The 24955-nt window shown below is 43.1% G+C and overlaps 1 protein-coding gene across 1 annotated transcript in view; it reads right to left on the reverse strand.

The window, feature by feature from the left end:
* Window positions 1-24955, reverse strand: part of RPS6KA2 (ribosomal protein S6 kinase A2) — a 186090-nt gene that overhangs the window by 101993 nt on the left and 59142 nt on the right. Inside the window, exons 2-5 of the mRNA XM_084827999.1 lie at window positions 17520-17636; window positions 13539-13620; window positions 3642-3722; window positions 1899-1978 (exon numbers count right to left, since the gene is read on the reverse strand). Of these exons, the coding sequence (XP_084684125.1) occupies window positions 1899-1978; window positions 3642-3722; window positions 13539-13620; window positions 17520-17636 (360 nt within the window). The remainder of the gene's footprint in view (window positions 1-1898; window positions 1979-3641; window positions 3723-13538; window positions 13621-17519; window positions 17637-24955) is intronic.

Genomic DNA, 24955 nt, shown 5'->3' on the forward strand with positions numbered 1-24955 from the left:
TGCAGATGGGTGTGAGGATGCCTGAATGCAGGAAATGACTGAGTTGGTTAACCCTAGGGGCTGCCGTCTGCTCTAGAGTTATGTGAGAGCTGTTTAACTCTCACAACCCCTGCTGTCAGGATTGATTCTGAGCGCAGGGAGACAGTTAGCAGCTCAGATTCAGAACAGCAGCAGCCAGAACTGGGGGAGGCATTTTCACAAGCCAGTTCAGATATGGGTAGGCGTGCTTCTCAGGTTACCAACTCCCAGATGGCCAGGCATGAAGCTTCCTCCTTAACCCCCTTCGTGAGAAGCAGCGAGCAGGGGGATGAGGGGCTTGAGAGGACTGTGACCTAAGAGACGCGAGCTGAGCTAAGAGGGAAACGTCAGGGGTGGAGCTCAGACAGTTGAACCGGTTAGTGATGTGTGAGAGGCTACGCAGGGAAGCATCACACGAGGGGCGGGATCTCCCTCCCTAAGTTAGCCCAGCCAGATAGCCTCCCTTTCAAACTGCGGGCAAGCTGTCACAAATCCCTTGGGCCCCCCTTTCCTTAAGCACTTACACACACACACAAAATGAGAGGCTTCAGTCTCATGCCTTTATTTCATTATTCACAGGTTCATTACCTGTGATGCAAATTACAGATGCAAATCCTCAAAGACTCTCTGGCTGCAAAGGAATGCCTCCAGGGGATTCAAATGGGGGGAGGCTATCTGGCCAGGCTAACTTAGGCAGGGAGGTCCCACCCCTCGCATGATGCTTCCCCGTGTAGCCTCTCACACATCGCTAACTGGTTCAACCGTCTGAGCTCCTCCCCTGATGTTTCTCTCTTAGCTCAGCGCCGCCGCCTCGCGTCTCTTAGGCCACAGTCCTCCCATTAATGGAACCCCTATTATGGAACTCTCTATCCCAAGAAATTCACTTGCCCCGTCATGTCTGGTCTTTTGCTGCCAGGGGAAGACTTTTCCCTTTAGATAAAGTTTTGGCTAGATTTACCTCCTCTATCTTACTTTTTTCAATCGTTCTATTATATTTTTTAGTGATTTTGCTCTGCTGTTGCTTAGTAATTTTATTGGATTATTATTATATTAGTTGTCTCTAATTTGGTATGGTTTCTGCGAGTGGAGGACAGGAAGGCCTGGCATGCTATGGTCCATGGGGTCACGAAGAGTCGGACACGACTTAACGACTGAACAACAACCATTTCATTTCTATACTGCCCAATAGCCAAAGCTCTCTGGGCGGTTCACAAAAATTAAAACCACAAAGCACAGCATAAAACAATATAAAATATGAAAGCTTAAAACCACAGTATAACAGTACAACCAGAATAAAACCTAACATTAATACAGAGATTTAAAATACAGATTTAAAACACCAGAGCTAAAAGACTAGGAAGCTAAAATGCTAAAATACTGGGAGAATAAAAAGGTCTTCTTCACCTGGCGCTGGAAGGAGTACAACCTACGTATTACAGGAGTACAATCTATGTATCCTTTCCATTCCAGCAGCTTGTATTATAAACTGCTGGAATGGAAAGGAGGGGTAAAATCCTATAAATAAATAAAGATTATTAGTATATGTATAATTAGTAGTTTGTGCAACTGATGTTTTAATCTGTTGTCATTGTATTTTAAATGTGACTGTCGTTGTTTTTATCTTCTGTTGTTTTGTTCTGCCTCTCCCAAATGTGTGGTCAGGCAGGATAAAAATATTTTAATTAATTGATTACACAAACAAATATATGAAATATCATTACTTTCACAGTGGTTTACGGAAGCATAAAATGTCAGGCTTGAACATGATAAATATATCAGAAACTGTAAATATGAATTCTGCTGTGAAGAGACACATATACTCTGATATATAGTTAGTTTGATTTGTTTTTCTACACAAAGAAATAGTCTACTGGACTTACCTCTTTGGAAAGTCTGGTGAAAAGGTCCCCTCCTCGTAGGAAATCTAGTATAAGATATAACTTTCCTTCTGTTTGAAATGCTACAGTGGAAAAAAGATGGTAATGCTGGATTTTTAATAAAGAACTTGAGAAAACCCTAATTACAATGGGCCACTGTAAACTTCGTTAGGCACCATTGCTACTATATGTGAGGCAGATCGGCTCTCCCATCAGAAAGAGAAGCAAAAGGGGCGGTAAACCTCAACATGAGATCTCAACTCGGTTCAAACACACAGCCCAATATGTCTCAACAAATATCTTCCTCGAGATGACCAAAAAAAAAATACAAGTTCTCCTTTTTCAAAAGATGTTTTCTCTGAGTTTCTTGGGGAATATACCATATGAAATAGAACACCAAAGAAGCACCTTTTGAAATAGAGGGAACTTGTAATGACCACATCCAAAAGGATGATATTTTGTTGAAATGTGCTGGGCAGGGTATTTGAACCACTGCATTCTCTTTCAGCCACAGGTTTTGAGTTTTAACTCTTTTTGCTTCTCTGACCATTTTTGGTGTTGTTGTTCTCCTTTTCTTTTTGCCCCTGTAAGAAAGCCAGAGTGCTACAAACATCAAGATAACATCCCCAGAACCATGAAACTCACTCACATAAATAAATCTGGGCAAACTTTATAAGGCCGTAGAAATTGCAAGAACTATTGAATTGCTAGCATAACTTCAGAACAGCAACACAGTGTTGGCTTACAGAAGTTAGCACCATCACTACTATTGTTTCAGTTATCATGCCAATATGGCACTCTTCTCTTTCTTAGTTATCACTTGTGAATAGCTCCCTGACACATATTCCTATGGCTAACCCACTACATTCCTTTTGCAAATCTACAGATGTGTTACTACATTTTTAAGGTGCTTTCCCACAAGACACAGGAGAACCAGGGTCAAACAAATACAAGTCATGACTTGCTCATGGATCAGGAGGGATAAAAGAAGCCAGGTTAGCATTATTTTAATAGTTTAAATATACTCTCTATATAAATGGCAAGAACTCCTTTCACACTCCTTTCTTACAAAAAATACCTTCATGCATTCACTGAATGTGTGAGGAGAAAATGAGTTCATCCCAACTAGCCATAGCCCCAAAGGTGCACCCCTCTGGTCACACACTCTAACATCCACGTTCAGTTTGAATGCATGACAGGGCCACTACATATAAACAATGCATGTGCACACATAGGGGCCCCATCGAGTGTTCAACTGAACACATGGACATCAGGGGGAAGGCTAGCTGACAAGGTCCTGTTCCCACTTCATAGGTTAAGTGAAAGCATGAAAGGGTTTTGTTAAAGAGGGGAAAGGGCATGGGCAGCAGTTTGGCCATGATCGTAAATGGCAATTGTGGCCCTGCTCGGCAAGAGTGGCAGGGGTTTCTGCTGCTCTTGCCAAGCGGCTAGCTGCCCAATCCCTTTACCCATGATGGGTTGGCATGTCTGGGTTTGCATGATATGCCAATCCATCGTGGGTAAAACAACCCCTACTGCAGATTGTTGGTTATCAGGGTGGGTTGTCTGGGAAAAACAACCCACCCTGATAAGAATGGTCCAGGTTCACGCAACATGCTAACCCATTGTAGGCAGTCATCCATGATGGGTTAGTGCGCAGTGTGAACCCAGTCAATGAATTTGATGAGCAAGTTATGATATATATTCAGTTGAAAATGTCCATAGGTGTATATGAATTCACTTTACCGTAATGAAGTTTTACAATGAAAGGGTGATTCACTTCTGCCAAAATGTCTCTTTCCATTTTTGATCGTACACGATCTCGGACTATAAAGAGAGAACAATAAAACATCAGAAAACCCATTTTATATGGTTAGATCTGCCACTGCACTGATGCATAACTGTGAATAACTCATTTTATTTTTGTATGCATGTTGCTATCCCCCTTTTGGAACATGACAACCAGGAATCAAAGGCAGGCATGTGCTGTGCATATAGCTGGAGCATTGTTTGCTACTTTCATTGCAGCAGCTCCCACTGCTAAAGAGACAAGCCACTTTAAAAACTGAACAGCAAAAATTTTCCTTGCTCACACAGTTCTCTCTTGCAGTGTGTAAATTTCTTGAGAATCTTGCATTTTCTTGCTAGACACACCTACAACAGCAGTGCTAGTAGATGAATAGAAGTTTTTCTGACACTCTCTGGTGGCGGACCTATTGCTTTGTTAGGCTGATTGTTTGCTAATCATCTAGGAAGGTTGGCTGACATTTCATCAGTAAGAACTGATGACAGGAGATGGTCTTCTGACAGCTTGAAACCATTCTCCAGCTTTTGAAATCAGATACCCATCAGAGCTTGGGGAATGCAACTCTGGTCCTGCTAAGAAGTGGGAGAAGATACATCAAGAAGCATTTTGCAGTCTGAATGGAGTAACACAGAAAGAAAGAGGGGCAATCACTAGAAGGAACTGGGGTGCAATCTTTGAAAGGCTGCACAAATTGATTATCTGGGGATCTGTGGTCTTTCAGCACAATTCTACACAGGTTTACTCAGAAGTAAGTCCCACTGAGTTCAGTGGGGCTTACTTCCAGATAGGTGTGTATAGGATTGCAGCTTAATTCTAGTAATCTGCTTGTTTCCATTATGTCCTGCTTGTATTATTGTAAATAAATTAGAATGTTATAAAGATGTTCTAATATCCATGTTCCTTCAGCCAAAGGAAACAAAAAGTTATAGCATGGTCCCTGGAATGTCTCACTTCTTGGGGAAGGGGGGTATGTGTAACAGAATCAAACCATAGCAGGTACCAACCACAGATCAGTCCTGATTGAATTTGAATATTTTTCCTGATCTAATGTTACTGGTAAGTTATGACTCACTGAAGACCACTTCCTGGATATTGTTTTGATCAAACATTGTACTTTCCAAATGAAAACAATCAGCAAGGAAGAAAAGTCAGAGGCTAGGGCAGAGGAGACAAGTCTTATTATCTTGTGCAGACAGCACAGTAATAATTGGTATGGATCAAGCAAGCAGGGACCAAGAGAGAACTATAATTAGGGAATGTCCATTGGGTTCAAACTAATTTTAAGAAATGAAACAGAAAATGTACAACAGCAGGGCCTAAATGTATTTCAGACTAATTTACAAGGTTCCAGTCATTAGATGATACCATACAATCCTGGTAATGTATTTGTCTCTCGATCAGAATTTGGGTGGACTTGCACACACACTTACCATAGTAAGTGCCAAGGTTTCACTTTTTCCTAAGCACATGAGTACAACTTTTGACCCATTACGCATAGAGGCACATATCCAAATGTCTCATCTCTAACATACAGAAGAAGCTACCAAAAAGCATCACTATCACTGCTTTTGCTGGCCTGTTATTGGAATTTGTAAGGGAGTTGCAAATTCCTCCTTGATAGAGAGAGTGTGGTACTAGCATCTTTAAAAGAGGCTATGATTAGACCGCTCTTTAAGAAACCAAAACAGGACCTGGAAGATGGAAACAACTACAGGCCAGTTGCCAGAATTCCCTTTCTGAGCAAGGTGCTCAAGCAGGTTGCCAGCCAACTCCAGACACCTTTAGATTAAACTGATTTTCTAGATCTATTTCAACTGGGCTTCAGGCCTGGTTTTGGAGAGGAAACTGTTTCGGTCTCCTTGTGAGATGACCTTTGTTGAGAGAGGGGCAGGGCAAGTGTGACCCTGTTGATTTTCCTAGTCCTCTAACTGGCTTTTGATACCTGTGACCATGGTATTCTTCTGGATAGGCTGTCTGGTTTGGGTGTCAAAGGTACTTATTGCAGTGGTTTCACTTCTTGAATGGCTGATTCCAGAAGGTGGTGTTATGCTCTGTCCCTTTGGTAATTATTGTATTGGGTTCTACAGAACAGGGCTCTGTTTTATCCTCTGTGCTATTTAACATGTACATAAAACTACTGGGAGAGGTTATCCTGATATGTGGACTGAGGTGTCACCAATATGCAGATGACATCCAGCTCTCTCCCTCCTTTTCATTTTTTTTAAAAAAAATATGTTCACTTATAACAAAAACAAAATAAGAACATGACCAAAAACATATTTACAATAACCATTCACAACACCATTAATTTAAAAAGAGAAGAGAAAAAAGGATTCAACAGTTCTATTTCAAATATACGTATACATTCATATAAGCAGTCCATTACATCTAAATAAGCATCCAGATAAAATTGACAACTGTAGTGTATATATTTACAAATGTAGCAAGAACAGTAAGATCCTCAGACCACTGAATGGTCTCAGACCACTGAATGGTGGCGCATGTTTATCCTTCCAGGCTTGAAGTATGTGTTTCTTTGCAACTGCAAGGGCTCTCAAAGACCACTTTTGCTGTTCATCTGTTAAACCCCACATCACAGGAATATAATTTAAAAGCATATGAACATCCACAACTATCACAGATTTTTTGAGAACAAATCTTATATGAGCAATGACTTCCAACCCGAAAGGAAGTCATTGCTCAACCAACTGAGGCAATGGATCTTCTGAATCAGTGCCCAAGTGTAAGAATGGACTGGATGAGAACCAATAAACTGAGACTCAATCCAGGCAAGATGGAGATACTGTTGGTGGGTAGTTCATTTGCCCAAATGAGTGGTATTCAATGTGTTCTGGAGGAGGTTGCATTCCCCCTAAAGAATCAGGGAAATAGTTTGGGGTGCTCTAGGATCCAGCAGTTGTTGCAAACAACAACAGCAGCAGTTGTTGGAGGCATCAGTGGCCTTGGTGGCTTGGAGTGCCTTTTATCAACTTAAGGCTCTTCCAGACAGAGGGCTCTGAGCACCACCAATCATTAGACTCCCAAAGAACTAACGGAATCTCCATCTGGAGCTCACACTGTCAGGGAAAATTGCTGCTACATGTTGCAACCTTCTGCCCCAACCAGTAAATGGAGATGTAACCAAAGCAATTCCCTCCCTTTGCTGCTCCCTCTCACCACGTTCTTTGTGCCGAGGTGCTTTTTGGTTGGGGGGGGGGTGTCTTCTTCTCCAGAATGTCATGATTCTGGAAGTTTGACAGTGTTCTGGGAGGAGTGGTTTAAGCCTCCACCCCCCGCCCACCAATCCCCCCCCCCAACATTCCATCCCTTCCCCCAGCAGGGGGAGTTGAAAAAACAAAAACATATCCAGTCGAGCCATTTTCTTTTAAAACCCTCCAGTAGGTGTATATGGAATTACAGGGGAAAACCGGTGGTGATGGTGAGGGAAGGTTTAACCTTCTCCCGGAATGCCATGATCTTGATCCAAATTAGGGCCGCGTACATTTATACGGGAGTAATAGCCCAGCAATGAACCTTCTGATTTCCAGAATTATACAATTCTGGAGAAGATCGTCCCCCCACCCCCGTCCACCCAAAACAAAAACTTGGTAGAAATATTGCTAGTTGCCTCATATCCTCATGCCTCATATGCCTCATATCCACACCACCCTTTATTTTCTTACTGAAAGAGAAGCTCACTGTGTATGCTGGTGGGGATGAAGGAAAGAACACTATTGGCTATGGTGGCTGGGGTGATGGGAGTTGTAGGCCAAAACATCTGGAGAACTGTAAGTTGCCTACCCCTGATCTAGGTTATGAACTTAAACTTGCCTTCAGCTCCACTGTCCAAAGTCCTGATGCCTTATTTACCATCCTACACTCCCAACCATGTCCTCTCCTCTGTTGCCTGCCTGCCAATCCCTGAACCTACCAGGGACTCAAAGGCTCTCCCATCACCACTAGGCAATGGCTTTTTTGTAGGTGTCATCCGTGAACAGGAGACCCAGCATATGGCTAGGATGCTCCTCAACTCAGAAAATAAAAAGCTTGTCATTTGTGTGGTGAAAGGCATCTCATCCACATGCTGAGTCACTTCACATAAATGGCTCCTCATGTGATAACTAAGCCATGTGGAGCAGTTTCAAGCAGGCTCAACATGATGGCCATAACATGCAGATCAGAAGTTCTTAGGATCACAGCCTTATTTGATGTTGCCAATCCCAGAGATGGCTTCTGCTGTTGAAACAGTTCTTTATTTACATTTATGCATGCAACAGAAATACACTACCATGCACTTGCATACTAAACTAATCTCACTAATACTATAAATAAACCTTATTATAACAGTGGGAAAAATGATTCATGCATATTTAACAACTAAGAAATTATTTCTTGGTTCACATGCTCTGTGGTGAGAAAAGATAAAAACATGAGAATTGACTCAGTGACCTCTCTCTGAACGCCAGCTATATAAAATAGGAAACACAACAGCATTTTATTTTCAGTAAGGGCAACAATATTATATGTGTTTCTCAGATGGAGTTATGGTATCTACGGCAGCCAGAGCAGCACTGTATTTTTCTTTACTATTCAGTTCTGCCCTCCCCTTATTAAGAGTAACTATGCGGGGTCCTTTGGCTATGCTGTTTGGGCGTTATTAATACATAATGCAAGTATATTTTCAGGCAGCGAAGACCACAATGGTGAAAGAATCATGGGATGATCCTTACTTTTTTCAAAGAAACGAGGAGGTTCTTCCTCTTTTTTTAGCAGGCCTGCAATTTGGTACTCCAAAACAACTCAGACTGCAATTTATGGTTGTTTCAGAGGATTTTAAGATTTATTGGCCAATTTGCACATGCTTTTTACACACACAAAAGGAGTGAAGAAGGATTAGCTTTTGCATCTGCTTATATAAAGGATGAAGGGAGCACAATTATTTACAGATCGAGCACTTTGCTGAAAGTGTGGCACTTTTTAATATTTGACATAAATGAAGAAAATAAGTCACGCAAGCTGCATGAGTATCTCTAGATGTAATAAAAAGAAAACCAAGATGGATGAGTTTGCACTCATTCATGCTCTCATCTTAAAGGAAAAGGAGCTGGGACAGACTGGAATGCAATATCCTTTAATGGTCTTACAGCACAATCTTAATGTATGTCTACTCAGAAGTAAGCCCCATGGCCTTCAATGGGACTAACACTCAGGCAAGTGCATATAGGATTACAGCCTCTGATGGGCAATTGCATGGCAGCAAAAAGATTGGGGGTGGGGAAACAGGATTGTTCCACTGACTCACTCCCAGATGTGGTCTAGCTCTATAGTTTTCTGAATTGCAGTGACTAATATTGGCAAGGATTGTTTCTTTATAAATTTATACTCTGCTTTTCTTTATAAAAAAAAGTCAAAGTGGCTTACAAAAAAATCATGAAATACATAAAACGCAATACCATAAAAACATTTCAGATGATTAAAGTCCATTTCATACATTAAAACTAAGAGCAGATAAAACAGTTCAGCATAAGAACAGAACATTTGTGCTGGGTGGGATGGCGGTGGTGGAAGGGGAAGCATATACAGCTCCTTCTGCAGTAGAATGGCTGTTCATACAAAAATCCCTTATCTTAAGATACAGGTCCACCACTGGAATGCAGCCCCCAAGAGTTTATCTGACATTTAATTTGGCTCTCAGGCTGAAAGAGATTTGATACTCCTGCTTTACCAATTATACAAAACACATAGGTGGTCTATTTGGAAAAAAAAATCCACTGGAGGGCAGTAGCTTTATTAGGACCAACCAAAATGTCACTAATAAAGGCATTGTCCTGCTGTACATTTGAGAATTTACTTAGTGCAAAGATTTAGTTGCACTCTCTGCCCGTCTAGAGCTGGACTTGTCATCTTGCACACATGGTATGGCTATGACTAGATTATGATTAACACAATGCAGACTGACAGTAATACAGAGTGTAGTTCAAGGTGTGCTTGTCTGCTTTCTAAACCCTCAGGAGGATACTAAACCAGAATAACCTCTGAGATACAAATTAATCAGTCAAAACATATCCTTGAGGCATAACTTGCATTTCCCAGTTTTCAGTAATTTAAATGCCAAAGACGAAAGGAAACTGACATGGAATCAGGTTCATAAAGTAGAAATTTTCCTAATCCCACCCCACCCAGTCCCCAAATCCCAGGCATAATTTATAAACTTGCTCAGTTACTCAAACACACAGCAGCTTAGTGCACAATCTTATGCATGTTTAGACAGAAGTAAGTCCTACAAAGAAGTCCATGCTGGCTGGGGAATGCTGGAGTTGTAGGAATTCTTTCTGTCTAAACATGCATAAGATTGCACCCTTAGTGAAGCAAGCATTCCACTCAGGTTCCCCCGTTCCTCTCCCCATCACCCCTTAAGGCTTTGCTCACACTCTATTCCACATACCTCATTCCCCCATCGGCCGTGATCTTTCTTCCCCAAGATGGACAGTGAAGCTGAGTGTTATGCAACCAAAGCTACCATTCTGCTAAGCATGCCTCTTTCCTCCACACTAGCCTTGTTCTCCTTCTTTGCACCTGTACATTGTCCATAATAGCCACTGCATGCCCCTCAGAAAGAATACATAAGGTGTGCATTTGCTGAACTGCACATTTTTTTCAATTTGGGATTTTCTGGAGAGACATAGAACTCTCCCCTACCTCAAAATAGCAACAATAAAAACAGCAATTGAATTTTCTTGTAGATCTGGGTGAGGGATCCCTCCTGATTCTAGAAATCAGTCCTTGCCCTCTCCTTTCTGCCACATGCAACATACCTGCTCTACTAATAAAAAAAGTGATGGCTGCCATTTAACAGTTCCAAGGATGTTTCCCAGTAGCATAGTATGTCCCATGCAAGATGGAAAGCTCAGTTGTTCTGTGCTCGAAGGGAAGAGGCTTGCAGCATCCCTTTGCAGAAGCCACCCATTTGGGTCAGTTAAAATGCAAACCGAATTCCGCCTTATGAACAGCTCAGCACGCTAGAATACACTCTGAAAGTTTAAAAACAACAACAGTTCTGCTGGTCCTTCTGTGAATGTTAACATCATGAATTTAGCCCAGGGATGGGGAACTGTGATGGGTGGGTGGGAGCAGATGAAAGGGCTGAATGACATCAGAGGGCAGGGGCCATGACCCTGACATCATTTGGTGCCCAGCCAAAGTGCTTGGGGACAAAAGTAGATCATGATGGCAAGCAGAGAACTCAAAAAGATGGTTTAATTTTTAGTGTAGTCCATGTTTCACATTGCATTGGTTCCATTCCAAGGGTCAAACTACACAATATATTAATTATGTGTATTTATGGGTGCCCACATTTTCTCTCAGTCACATGATCCTTGGCTTCTGCCCATAAGATGCATGACATCTGAAACTGTGAGGCATCATCACAGTGAGACAACAGATCGCCACATCTAGCCAAGGACCTGGTTTGGCTGCGTGTGCCCCTTCTTCAACTGGGGAAAGCCCATGTGCAGTGTAGCCAACCTGACTGAGGTTTGGGATGGAGGTGCACTCCTCTACCCAGTAACTTGGCTGGGGTGTCTTTGCTTGCCCCAAACCCTCCCCCATTGCCAGTGGAAAGGATGCAGGTTGGGCAAAGCACTTAGTGCACCACTCACTCCTCCAACTGCAAGTGTGCCAAGTAGGGGAAAACGCCACTGTTATCTCTGATCAATGATTCCCCTTAGAGTGCCAGTCGCCCTCTTGACTGGGAAGGGGAATGGTGCACAGGGGAATCCCTGCTGTTATGTCCAATCACTAATCAGAGGTAACAGCAGGGATTCCTCTGCCTACTACCCTACAGGGGGTGGGGATTCAAGAAGGGGGTAGGGATTTGGGGTGGGGGCTCATCTGACACCCCATGGGCCCTGGGCCAAAGGATCTCTGCTTAATCTCTGCTTAAGCCAATTCTGCCATCTCTCTAAGGGTGTTTCTTTCTACATTAAGCAAAAAATCCACATCCTTTCCGGAGTTTCCTGCTTTCGGTTTCTTTGCAGGATTAGGAAGGGCTTCTTTACAGGCAGCCACTGGTTTGAACTGAGGGAGTGCCTTCCTCCCTCCCCGGCATGTGTGCAAAGGAGCGGGGGAGTTTTGTATCCACAGCTTAACTTCTGCTGTAATGTTTTCTCACAGCCCCCAGGAAACCTCTGACTTACTTCTGAGGAGACATAAAATGTAAGATTGTGCTGTAAGTCTGCAGCACTTGGCACACTTATGTGGGTGTGAGCCACATTGAACTCAATGAGAGTTACTTCTGAGTAGACATGAGATCACCCTGTAAGTCTGCAACCCTCAGCACACTTACTTCAGAGTAAGCCCCACTGAACTTAATAGGGTGCTCTGAAACAACAGAGGACGTTGCTTCTGAGCTTGATGGGGTGGGGGATCAGATGTGTCTCCCTTAGTTGCAGAGAGGCATTTTACCCTCTTCTCCCTCCAATTGAGAAATGCAGAGGCAGAAGACGCAATCAGCAGGCGGTTCTTGCCCTCGTGCCTGTCAAATCTCATCCTGACTGCGCCCCCAACAACTGAAAACAAATGCCCACATTTCACCAGGAGGTCATGGCGCTCCTGTTCTGTGGGCTGGAAAAAAACTCACATTTTTGCGTTTAGGGAAAACATGAGAGATAGGCTGGAGAAAATAGCGGGAGACACCCTGGAGGGTAACAGCATCATCTAAAAAGCCCGCAAACTTCCAAGAGAGAGCCATCTCAATAGCAGGATAAAAGCTCCATGTGATGAACCCCCAAGTTTCAGACATCATGCATCTTATAGGCAAAAGCCAAGAATCATGAGATGGAGAGAAAATGTGGGCACCTGGAAGAATTCATGAGATTTATGTATGTGTAGTTTGACACTTGGACTGGAATTAGATGCAATGTGAAACATGGGTTAAAATTAAACCCTCTTTTTGAGTTCCCTCTCTTCTTGCTGTCCCACGGAAGCATGTGACATGACATCATCTCACCACTGTTTCCTCACCTCTCAGCAGCAGACAATAAGGTGGAGCAGCATGATAGATGATGTCATATCATAGGCTTCCATAGTGCAGGGAGAGGAGGGTGAACTGTTTTCATCTGCAGCTCCATGGTGAGCATCATATCTAGTTCTTCTGCCCTTCAAGACCAAATTAAAACATGTAGATTTGAGGTGTGGAGGAATTAGGACATGACTCTCTGATTTTCTCAAGGTCTAGTTTATTCCCCAAATGAATAAATTAGACCTTTGTGTGGTGGTCTCAAGCCTGGGCAAGGGAACACAGAGGTATAATCAGTGCTGTCACACTTCTAGGGATGACCTTTCGGGGATGACCTAGGGTAAAAGCAATTACTCTGTGGACAATAAGGGGACTGAGAGAATCAAACAGTCCACCAACCCTCAACTGGAAAGAAGAAATATACACCAAATAACAAACAAGTAATCAGTGCTGTTTGTTCACTTGGCAGCCAACAATAAATGTAATGGGATAACATTTAGACTACAAATGAAGTCTATAAAGGGAGATGGAAAGAAAGATTTCAAAATACCTGATAAGTGTTTGAATTTTCATCTCCCTTGTACACATCTAAGACACAGAAAGCTATATGGCTAGCCTGCTACTTTTTATTCCTGGCTGCCTTTTATGATTCCCCTCCCCTATCCCTTGCATTTATAAAATCCAAACCTACAGTATAATATATAGAACAATTTCTTGCTTTATGCCATAGGAATATGCATCACAGCTTCAAATAAAGTACTTTGCCTATTAATAACGGACTGTATTGTACAGATGCTTTGAGCTCAATTTTTCTTCTCACCTTTCAGAGTTGCTTTCTTAAGTACCTTCATTGCATAGAGCTGCCCAGCATCAGATCCTTTGATTTTTCTCACTAGAAATACCTGCAGGGGAAAAAAAAAACCCATCAAAGAGCAATCAAGTAATGTACATTTGAATTAATGGTGTTTGTAGCATTTGTGTAAAGGAAAGTAACACTGCTGGGCTTCTGATTAAACTTTAAGTAAATATGTAACTTTCCCCTCTGTTATTGCCTTGGTAATGGGGCCAGCCCTATTATTAGGCAGAGTGAGGCAGTCACCTCAGGCAGCTGATGCTGGGAGGTGGCAGAAAGGTGTTGGAGGAAAAAGGTGTGTGCCACGCAGCCAGCCCTGCACCCCCTAAGGTAGCTTGCTACCTTCAGGTACAGCGGAGGATACTGTCCCATCCCCAGTATTGAAGTAAGATTCAGCTGCCAGCTCAGTTGTCTTTTGTACATGGAATGGGAGGGAGCAATCTCTTGTTCTTCACCTCAAGCAGCAAAATGTTCTGGGCCAGCCCTGCTTAGTAAGCACAAGACAGGGAAGTCTTCATTCAAAACCTAAAGCTTTCCCAAAGTAGGCATGTGTGTGGGCATCCTCACATTCAGATAAGGTGGACACCTATAAGCACAAGAGAGGGAAGTCTTCATTCAAAACCTAAAGCTTTCCCAAAGTAGGCATGTGTGTGGGCATCCTCACATTCAGATAAGGTGGCCACCTATGAATCACCCCCAAAGAGGGAAACACATCACCAAAAAAGAGGACAGAAAAGGTCTGTGATTCACATGAAATTTGCATATGCCACTTTATATGTATAGATGCAAATGTAAAAATAATTACTGTAAGTAAAACAGAAATACAGTACATCTCACCATAGAGTGGTAGACCATCACCAGGTGAACTCTGGGCCTACCTGTTCAGTCTGCTGTTGAAGTGCTAACTGTTCATAGGCAACAGTTACTAAGTGTCTTTAACTTTAAACTGGAATCGGACAGATCACCCCTTCAAATAGAGGATGTCTTCAAGTAAAGGACAGCCCTCTGGCAGCTGTTCAGACAGAGGACTGCCCTCTGTAAAAGAGAACACATAGCCACCCTATACAGAAACAAGATTCCTGGTACTGTAAAGGAAGCAAAGGTCATAAAGTCCAAACCCTCCTCCTAATAACAAGCTCCACTATGCATTAAATGTTACAGATTAAACTACATAATCCAGATTATGGTGTCCTGAGTAGTAAGAAAAAGACCTCCAGATGACACAAACTAGATGAAAAATCTGGCCTTAATATTCCATCTTGAGTGCAAAGAATTTATATTTCTTCTTCACGCCAAATATAGCATGAACAAACTGAGTCACCGTAAAGGAAAAGTTCACCCAACTGTCCTTCTTAATCCAGTGCAATTAGGAAACATTTAGGTTCATTTAGAATAAAACATTGAAAAATTGGTTTGATAGCCACAATAAATGTACTGAAAGTCCCAAAAAGTTCAGTTTGGGGACAGGGTTGATTTGATTTAAATCATGATTTAAATTGCTTCTCTGAAGGACTCAATTTTGATGATTTAAATCACAGTTTAAATAACTAGTGAGGAAGATTCTATTTAATCCTCATTTTTTAGTAGAAGAAAATTACTGTTTAAGGGTGCAATCCGATGGCTGCTAGACAGTGGCTAGACAGCCATAAGATGTGTCTGTTTTTGGGAACCAACCTCCAAACCCATGCTCCGAGGTCATTTCCTAGAAAACCACCTCCCTGCCCCCTTGTAGGTGGCGCTGATTGTCCTGGGCTCTGCGCTCATAAGAGCAGCACGTAGCGGGAAGGAAGGGGAGTTCCTGGGGGCAGGGACCTCGGAAGGGCCAGTACAACACTTACAGAAATACAGTACATCTCACCATGTGTCATCCGGCCACCGCCACCCCCCACTCCAAAGCACTGTGGCTAGACAGCCAAAATTGGCCATCTAGCTGCAAATGCAGGGCGGCGGGAGCATGGAGGCAAAGATCCCCTCTGCGCTGTACCCACCCTGCATTGGATAGGCAGTAGCCTCCGAGTTCTGAGATGGCTGCCTATCCGTAAAGTATTGCTCCCTAATATAACCTTAATACATATTCAGAGACCTAAATTTCATTAGAAGGTAGGTACACAGTGGAGGATACGTGCAGCAAAAGTTTCCTCAGAAGTCAGAACTGCATGAATATGTTCTGTTCACTTTTGGTTTCACTTCCTATTCCTCTCCCCTGTCCCTTGCATTTATATCCAGACTCCTCCTCCTTGTTCAGATCTACTCCATCTCCCCAAATTCTGTTAATTGATCTTCTCTATCATTGCACTTAGAGAGAGGCAAGGCCTTGAGAGAGCGAGTGTGTGTGTGCGCTTAGTTTTAGTTGGATTGTGCTCATTTTATTTTTAACCAATGTCTTCAAACATTGCCCAGTTTTTAAAAAATGCACTAAAATTTGGTTATTCATATTCAACCACTAAAATTGCCAAGAGATACTTAACATCAAATGTTAAGCCACAGACTACTTAATAAAAATGACTACTCTTTCAGGAGTGAAACATGCCTTTTTTATGGGATATGGCAGTCTATGGATGTATGGGGGAGGAGAAATCACTATATGCTATGTTAGCCTTCCCCAACCTGCCATAATGGCTGGAAGATGATGGGAGTTGAAGTCCAACACATCTGGAGGGCTCCAGGTTGGGGACAGCAATGCTCCCCAGTCTCGCTTAGCCTTACCAGTCCTTAACTATAGAAAGCAAGGCTACGAACTGAAATTACTGGTCATTTGTCAGCTGCTCCCTGTAATATTGGGTAATATTGCATTTGGTTGCATTCCCCTCAAAACAGATGAGTCAGACAGGGAACACTCTGTGCTGTTTAAGAGGACATGAAAATAATTATCAAACCCACAGAAAAATACAACAAATGAATCTGTATCCTATTGCAAAACACCACTATTGCCATATTATTCATAAAGAAAACCACCACCTGCAAAATAATTTCTTATAACACCATCAACTAAAAGAATGTGGATTTCTTGAATGCAGGACGATTCAAATATATATTGTATTAGAGCTTGGCAAATGGCTGGCACATTAGTGATCATATCTGAGATCATATAAGAAATTGGAATAGCTGCAGACTAAAGAAGAGCAAACGTATTGTTTATCACAGGGGCAGGTTTTGAAAAGGAAACTATGGGGGAAATCAGATGTACCTGCAGATTATACACGCAAAATCCTCAGGATCCCAGCCAATGCCTTTCTTTCGATTCTATGGGTTGTATGCAATGACTGTGTGAGTGTAGGGGGGTGGAAGAGAAAGGTCGGTTGTGCAAGTGCCTTCCACCACTGGATACATCCCCTATAATTCCATTAAAACCTGTTTAGGCATGCAACTAAAGCCAGAACTGATGCTCCTTCTCTTCCTCCCTGCCATAACATTTAATGCTGCAAAACCTGAACGTTGCCATGTTGTGAGTTTCTTTACCATGGCTCCATTTAGTTGGCTTCTCCTCACACAGGCTGAGGAAATTTCCAATGCAATGACATCACATCATGTGTTTTGCTTTACTAGACATTACGAAGGGAGAGTGCAAGAGGAGATAACATGGAGCTACGGCTTTGGTGGCAGCTGTGCACCAGCCATAGTGCGTGTTTTGGCCAAAGTGGTCTAATGACAAAAAGGTGGAGGCCACATTGTACTTAAAGACTGAAGTTCAATGTTACCTGTATCTTCAAGAAAGGGGATATGCATCTTCTTCCAGTGCAGGGTCAGAATATGCATCTCCCTGCTTTGGAAGAGACCTGGGAGGGTGGCGAAAGGAAGCACAAGTCACTCAAGCTTCCTTGCTTGTTCCTTCTTTGGAATATCTACACCAGCTCTGAGAGGTTATGAGGCTAATGATCAAGTTACTTCTTGAACGCAGAGCTGATTCTAGGTGCTATTGAAACAGATTACACATTGTAAAAATATTACCTTTCCATAGGAGCCTTGACCTAATACTTTCAGCAGCTCAAACTGTGAAGGGTCTGCTTTTTCAAAACCTTCCTTTACATGATGACTGATGTCTATCTCCTTCACAATGCCTTCTTCCTGTGAATAAGAGGAAAACAAACCAATGCACAGATCTTAGCAAGGATAAAACAAGTTGGAACGCTTAACCTTACCACTATCACCTTTATTCAGTTTTCACTTGGAGACTTAGGGCGCAATTCTATGGCTGCTAGTCACAGGCTAGATGGCCATAGGATACATTGGTTTCCGGGAACCGACCTCGGAGCCCGCACTCCGAGGTCAGTTCCCTGACAACTGACCTCCCCCCCTCCTTGCACTGCCTTGTAGGCAGCGTGGAATGGCCCCACACTCCATGCTCAGACAAGGAGCACAGAGCAGTGAAAACGGGGTGTTCGTGGGGGCGTTTCAGGGTGGGGAAGGCGGAAATGCCAAGACAACACATCCAACATGTTGTCCAGCAGCCGTTTCCCCTGCTCTGCCTTCCTGCGGCTAAACAGCTGAAATCAGCTGTCTAGCCACAAATGCAGGGTGGCTGAAGCGCGGAGGGGACAATCCCCTCCGTGCTTCTCCTGCCCTGCATTGGATAGGTGGTCGCCTCCAAGTTCGGAGGCAGCCACCTACCGCAATAGGATTGCTCCCTAAGAGGCCTACTTGTAAAACTATTAATTTCACATTTCTTCTTGCACAAATCTTTTCGTTTAGCCTGTTAAGCAAATTGGGTTGTCCTACTTAGAGAAGACCCATTGAAGAATGAGGCTTATGTTAGACTAACATTGAATACAACTCCTTGAGGGGAAAAAAACCATTGAGCCTGAGTGTGACTTGCTTCTACCCGTGAAATGTGAGGATATATCACTAGATAAAAAGAGAACATGTAAATTGAAACACAGCAGTCAGTTCCTGAAGCTTCTGGGCTCAACAAGGCAGTCCATCACAGAGTTCATTATCTCATAATGGAAGAAGGAGGTGAGGGATGGGCACATTTTAAGCTACAGTCTCCTTAGAGCTAGATCCTGCATTATTTGTAATGTTTACATCTGACTATAGAATACACAACAGAAATAAAACATTATATATAGTATTTCTGCATGCTCTCCAGAAAGAAGAATGAGATATTTCCTGCAGCTGTCTCTTAATCCAAAGAGATTTGTAAATTACATAGGTCATCAGGAAAATAAGGAGGCCACCACTGTCTGCTTTCTGCTGGCCCTCACAGATGCAGCAACACCACACACACACACCCCACACATACATACACAATATACAGAAGTAGAATATACAGAAACATTGGAAAGTTTTAGTGCATTTGGCTCTGGCTTACACATTACTGATAATTAATATCAATTAATAATGTGTTTTAATTATCGATATAGCCTATTTTGTAATGAATGAAAAATGTTATGTTAGTATTATTTAAATGAATTGTTTAGGTTGTTATTATTATGTTTTGAATAGAATCTTTACTAAACTGTTTATTGCAATGATGTATTGATACGTATTCTTATTTTTGTATCGCTGTTCTTGTGCTGTGAGTTGCTCTGAGTACATTATGTGGAGAAGTGGCATACAAATAAAAGCAATGATGGTAGTGGTAATGAGCGGAAGAATGACATCTGTCATGTTAGAAAGGTCCCAGATGAAGGCAGCGGTTTGCCTTGGCCCTATAGCCAAGGCTGGTCATTTGCACATGGAATGTTATGCAGAATTCAGTAACATCTAATACCTTATACTGATTTGTGGGATGCCTGTTTAATTTTTTTTTTTTTAATCACCAAATTTCTTATCTTTAAAGTTGCAGAGATACGTTGGTTGTAGCTCTGGGATTCTAATCTCTCTTAGGGAGCAATCCTATGGCCACTAGTCAGCAGCTAGATGGCCATGGGATATCTGGTTTTCCAGGAACCGACTTCGGAGCACGGGCTTTGCTGGAGAACCAACTTTCTCCCACTTCCACGCTACCTCACAGGCAGCACGGAAAAGCCTCATGCTCTGCCCCATGCTCTGTGCTCCACGCTTGCAAGAGAAGTGCAGAGCAGCCAAAATGGGGCATTCCCATGGGGCGTTCTGGGGCGGGGAGGGTGGAAATGCCCTTACGACACATCCAGTGTGTCATACAGCAGCCTCCTCCCTGACTCTGCCCTCCCATGGCTAGACAGCTGCAATCGGCTGTCTAGCCGAAAATGCAGGGCAGGAGAAGCACGGCAGGAACAATCCCCTCCGTGCTTCTCCTGTCCTGCATTGGATAGGCGGTCGCCTCCAAGTTCGGAGGCGGCTGCCTATCTGCATAGGATAATGCCCTTAATAGCCTTTGTATTTAAGGGTGCAATCCTATCCAGATGCCTGTCAGCCTCCGAACTCAGAGGCTGACAAGCATTCTATGCAGGGTGGGAAGAGCTCAGAGGCTGTCATCACCTCTGCACTCCTCTCGCCCTGCATTTTCGCTAGACGAGCAATTTTGCCCGTCAAGCTGGGACTCTGCAGAATGGGAGGGAAGGAGACTGGGGTGGCTGGAGGATTTTTTGTAAGCTGGTCACCCCAGTCTCTTCCCCTCCCCACCCACAGAACCGCCCCCTTTCCCTCCTCTCCTCTTGTAGAGGCAGCCAGCATGGTTCTCTCCATGCTGGCTGCTAGGGGGAGGGGAGCTCAGATTCCTGGGTCCATGGTTGGAGCACTGTCTCCTACTTCGGATCCAAGATTCCAAAAAATCTTATGGCCCCCCAGATGCTGTCTAGGGGCCATAGGATTGCTCTCCTCATACAATATCTTAGACATTTTCTTAGCCTATGCGTTAATCACACCCTGCCTTTTGGAGTCCACTATCACCATGAGGCCACATCCTTTCATAATGGCCCCTGTAGCTGTGGCAAATTGTGGGTTAATCAACCCAAGATTTGCCAGTTCGCAAAGTTAATGTATAGGTTAACTTTGGGCTGTTTAACCCACAATTAATCCATAGTACCCCACATGGATATCACCAGATGGTCAATATTGAAATCAGATTGATTATGTACTTTGCAGCTAAAGATGGAGAAGCTCTATACAGTCAGTAAAAACAAGACCTGGAGCTGACTGTGGCTCAGATCATGAGCTACTGTTTGCAAAATTTCAGCTTAAATTGAAGAACATAGGGAAAACCACTAAACCATTCAGGTATGACCTAAATCATATCCCTTATGAATATACTGTGGAGGTGACGAATAGATTTAAGGGATTAGACCTGATAGACAGAGTGCCTGAAGAACTATGGACAGAGGTCCGTAACACTGTTCAGGAGGCAGCAACTCAATCCATCCCAAAGAAAAAGAAATGCAAGAAAGCCAAGTGGCTGTCTGATGAGGCTTTACAAGTAGCTGAGGAAAGAAGGGAAGCGAAAAGCAAGGAAGAAAGGGGAAGATATATCCAACTGAATGCAGAGTTCCAGAGAATAGCAAGGAGAGACAAGAAGGCCTTCTTAAATGAACAATGCAAAGAAATCGAGGAAAACAATAGAATGGGAAAGACTAGAGATCTCTTCAAGAAAATCGGAGATCTCAAGGGAACGTTTTGTGCAAAGACGGGCATGATCAAGGACAAAGGAGGCAGGGACCTAACAGAAGCAGATGAGATTAAGAACAGGTGGAAAGAATACACAGAAGAACTATACAGGAAAGATCTGAATGTCCCTGATAGCCATGATAGTGCGGTCACTGTACTTGAGCCGGATATCCTAGAGAGTGAAGTCAAGTGGGCCTTAGGAAGCATTACTAACAAGAAAGCTAGCGGAGATGACAGTATTCCAGTTGAGCTACTTAAAATCCTAAAAGATGATGCTGTTAAAGTGCTGCACTCAATATGCCAACAAATTTGGAACACTCAACAGTGGCCGCAAGACTGGAAAAGGTCAGTTTACATTCCAATTCCAAAGAAGGGCGATGCCAAAGAGTACTCAAACTACTGTACAATTGCGCTCATTTCATATGCCAGTAAGGTTATGCTCAAAATCCTACAAGCTAGGCTTCAGCGGTATGTGAATCGAGAACTACCGGAAGTACAAGCTAGGTTTCGAAGAGGCAGAGGAACTAGAGATCAAATCGCCAACATTCGCTGGATCATGGAGAAAGCAAGAGAATTCCAGAAAAACGTCTATTTCTGCTTCATTGACTATGCTAAATCCTTTGATTGTGTGGATCACAACAAACTGTGGCAAATTCTTAAAGAGATGGGGGTACCAGACCACCTTGCCTGTCTCCTGAGAAACCTGTACAAGGGTCAACAAGCAACAGTAAGAACTGGACATGGAACAACCGATTGGTTCAAAATTGGGAAAGGAGTACGACAAGGCTGCATATTATCGCCCTGCTTATTTAACTTATATGCAGAGTACGTCATGAGAAACGCCGGGTTGGATGAATCACAGGTCGGATTTAAGATTGCCAGGAGAATTATCAACAACCTCAGATACGCAGACGATACCACCCTAATGGCAGAAAGTGAAGAGGATCTAAAAAGCCTCTTGTTGAGGGTGAAATTGAAGAGAGCAAAAGCTGGTTTGAAACTCAACATTAAAAAAACTAAGATTATGGCATCTGGCCCCATCACTTCCTGGCATATAGAAGGGGAAGAAATGGAAGCAGTGACAGATTTTATTTTCTTGGGCTCTAAGATCACTGCAGACGGTGACTGTAGCCATGAAATTAAAAGACGCTTGCTCCTTGGGAGGAAAGCTATGGCACACCTAGACAGCATAGTAAGAAGCAGAGACATCACCTTGCTGACAAAGGTTCGTATAATCAAAGCTATGGTTTTCCCAGTAGCAATGTATGGCTGTGAGAGCTGGACTGTAAGGAAGGCTGAGCGCCGAAGAATTGATGCTTTCGAACTGTGGTGCTGGAGAAGACTCTTACGAGTCCCCTGGACTGCAAAGAGGTCAAATCAGTCAATCCTAAAGGAAATCAACCCTGACTGCTCATTGGAAGGACAGATACTGAAGCTCAAATATTTGGCCACCTAATGCGAAGAGAAAAGTCACTGGAAAAGACTCTGATGCTGGGAAAGATTGAAGGCAAAAGGAGAAGGGGTCGGCAGAGGATGAGATGGCTAGATAGCATCACCGATGCAATGGATATGAACTTGAGCACACTCTGGGGGAGAGCGGAGGACAGGAAGGCCTGGCGTGCTGTGGTCCATGGGGTCACGAAGAGTCGGATACAACTTAACAACTGGACAACAATCCATAGTATCTGGGTTCAAACATCACAGAACAACCTCCAATCGGGCTGATAGGAGGTTGCATATTCAAAATGGCAGTGGCACATGATCCCAGCAGATTATGGGTTAATGTTTAACACGCAATTTGCCACCTTTAAATGCAAAGTAGGTCACTGCGTAACCCACTATTGAAATCTGAATCCTCGGTACAGTCTAGCTCAGCCTTCCCCAACCTGGTGCCCTCCAGATGCTTCAGACTACAACTCACATCATCCCCCAGCCAACATGTCCAATGGTTAGGAATGCTGGGAACTGTGGTACAAAACATCTGGAGGGCACCAAGCTGGGGAAGGCTGGCCTAGGCAGAAGGGATGCTGTGACCTGAATCCCAGTGGCCTGGAATAATCAACAGCCTTCAGAAGCCCCAGAAGACAAGCACCTTCAGCTGCCCTCAAGTTTATACAAAGAGAAGGTCATTTTGCAAAAGCCAAAGAGTATGTTTGCAACAATAACTAGTGCAGAGAGCTCAGGCAGCATGTTTTTTAGGGCTGAAGTCTAAATATTCCAGTAGTTTACAGATACTTTCAGCATGTTTATGTAAATCAGTTGATTTATGTAGCTGTTCCATGGTTCCATTTAGGTAATTGCCTTAACCTAGTAGTTCTGTCAAGGCAGAGAGATGTGGATTTATACTGTTTCATTACAAACCGCTACAAAATGCTTTGCACCATAAATGCTCAATTAGCAGATTTTCATTTTCATTTGTTGATCAAAGTAAACAAAATGCTGAAGAATTGTGAAAGTGGATTTCAGGAAATAGTCCTGGTCATATGTGGACGTTTGTTGAGTGTCGTAGCCTGAAAGATTCCCCACTCCTTCTTGACAGTTCTGTCAAGTTGGTATCACTAAAATTAGAAGCATTTGATACATTCTCAAACTAATTTGATCTTGAGGAGCTCAATTTACCATTTGGCTATAATTATTCATTAAATAAACAGTTATACTGTATTAGGCCGCAATTGTATACACACTTACTTAGGATTAGGTTCCAGTTAACTCAACAGGGCTTACTTCTGAGTAAACATGCATAGGATTTCAATATTACAATATCAGTTTCCTAAATATTAATCAATGGGTTGGAGCCAGACCTAGTCATGCCCACTGAAATCTGAGGGATGACTAACTCGTCCCATTGATTTCAATGGGTCTACTTTAAGCATGGCTAAATCTGGATCCAACCCAATGAAAACATTTGGGTTATAAACACCACAATTATAATATAATAAGGACTTTAAAGAAAGAAATTAAGGATATGCACCCCATGTACTCCAAATGAACCATACAGGCTTACCCATGTGCCTGACACAATGGGTAATAATATTAATAATAATAATATTTAGGGAGACATCCAAAGCCATGTGGAAGGGAATTCTGAGAAGTGAGCTTTCCCCTCCCCCTTTTTCCTCCAGCAACCCCCTGAAAGTGCTACACAGGGGGTCAGAGGACCTTCCTGAATGGGGTGGGCTGTGGTCTGGGGAGTTGAGAGGGAAGAGAGAATCCCACCAAATTGGTTGAGCCACCTTATGTGAGTGGGAGCTCTTCCTGTAGAAGGTATTTCCATCCTGTTTTGAGGATCCTCAGTGCCACAGCCTGCCCCATTTGGGGGGGTCCCCCAATCTTCTGCATAGCTCTGGGGGCTGCCGGAGGAAGGAGATGGCAGGGAATTTAGCTTTCTGGAACTCCCTTCCACCAGTACAATGTTGGATGTTGACTTTAGCGTTTCTAAAGAACACTTTCTGAAATGCTCAAGGTGTGTCACATGCATTATCTCAGTAATACTTATAACTACCTCCATATTTCCTGCCACAGCCCATGGCTGGAGGAAAGGGGGAAATCAGTCTGGCTCTGACCACCTACCAGAAGCTTCAGCAACTACTCTGATTTCCAAAAGAACTCTGTCACAAGAAACTGGTGCCTTACAGACTACTGCCTTCGGTCACTGGCCATCTGGGGACTGCATGCGATGATAACATGTATTTTATCCATCAGGTGCTATTCTGCTGTAGCACTTAGTAAGAGCAGCGGAGTTTCTCATGGTCTTTGCAATTCTTAATAAATCATAAGACATTCAGATGAAATTGGCAAGGCCGTAATTTGCATCTCAGGATTGCTCAAACAAAAGTGAATGAAGCTGCCAGCAGAGACACTGA

Source organism: Heloderma suspectum, chromosome 1 (assembly GCF_057233095.1).
Source record: "Heloderma suspectum isolate Gila_16-S chromosome 1, 16-S_ref, whole genome shotgun sequence".
Lineage (NCBI taxonomy): Eukaryota > Metazoa > Chordata > Lepidosauria > Squamata > Helodermatidae > Heloderma > Heloderma suspectum.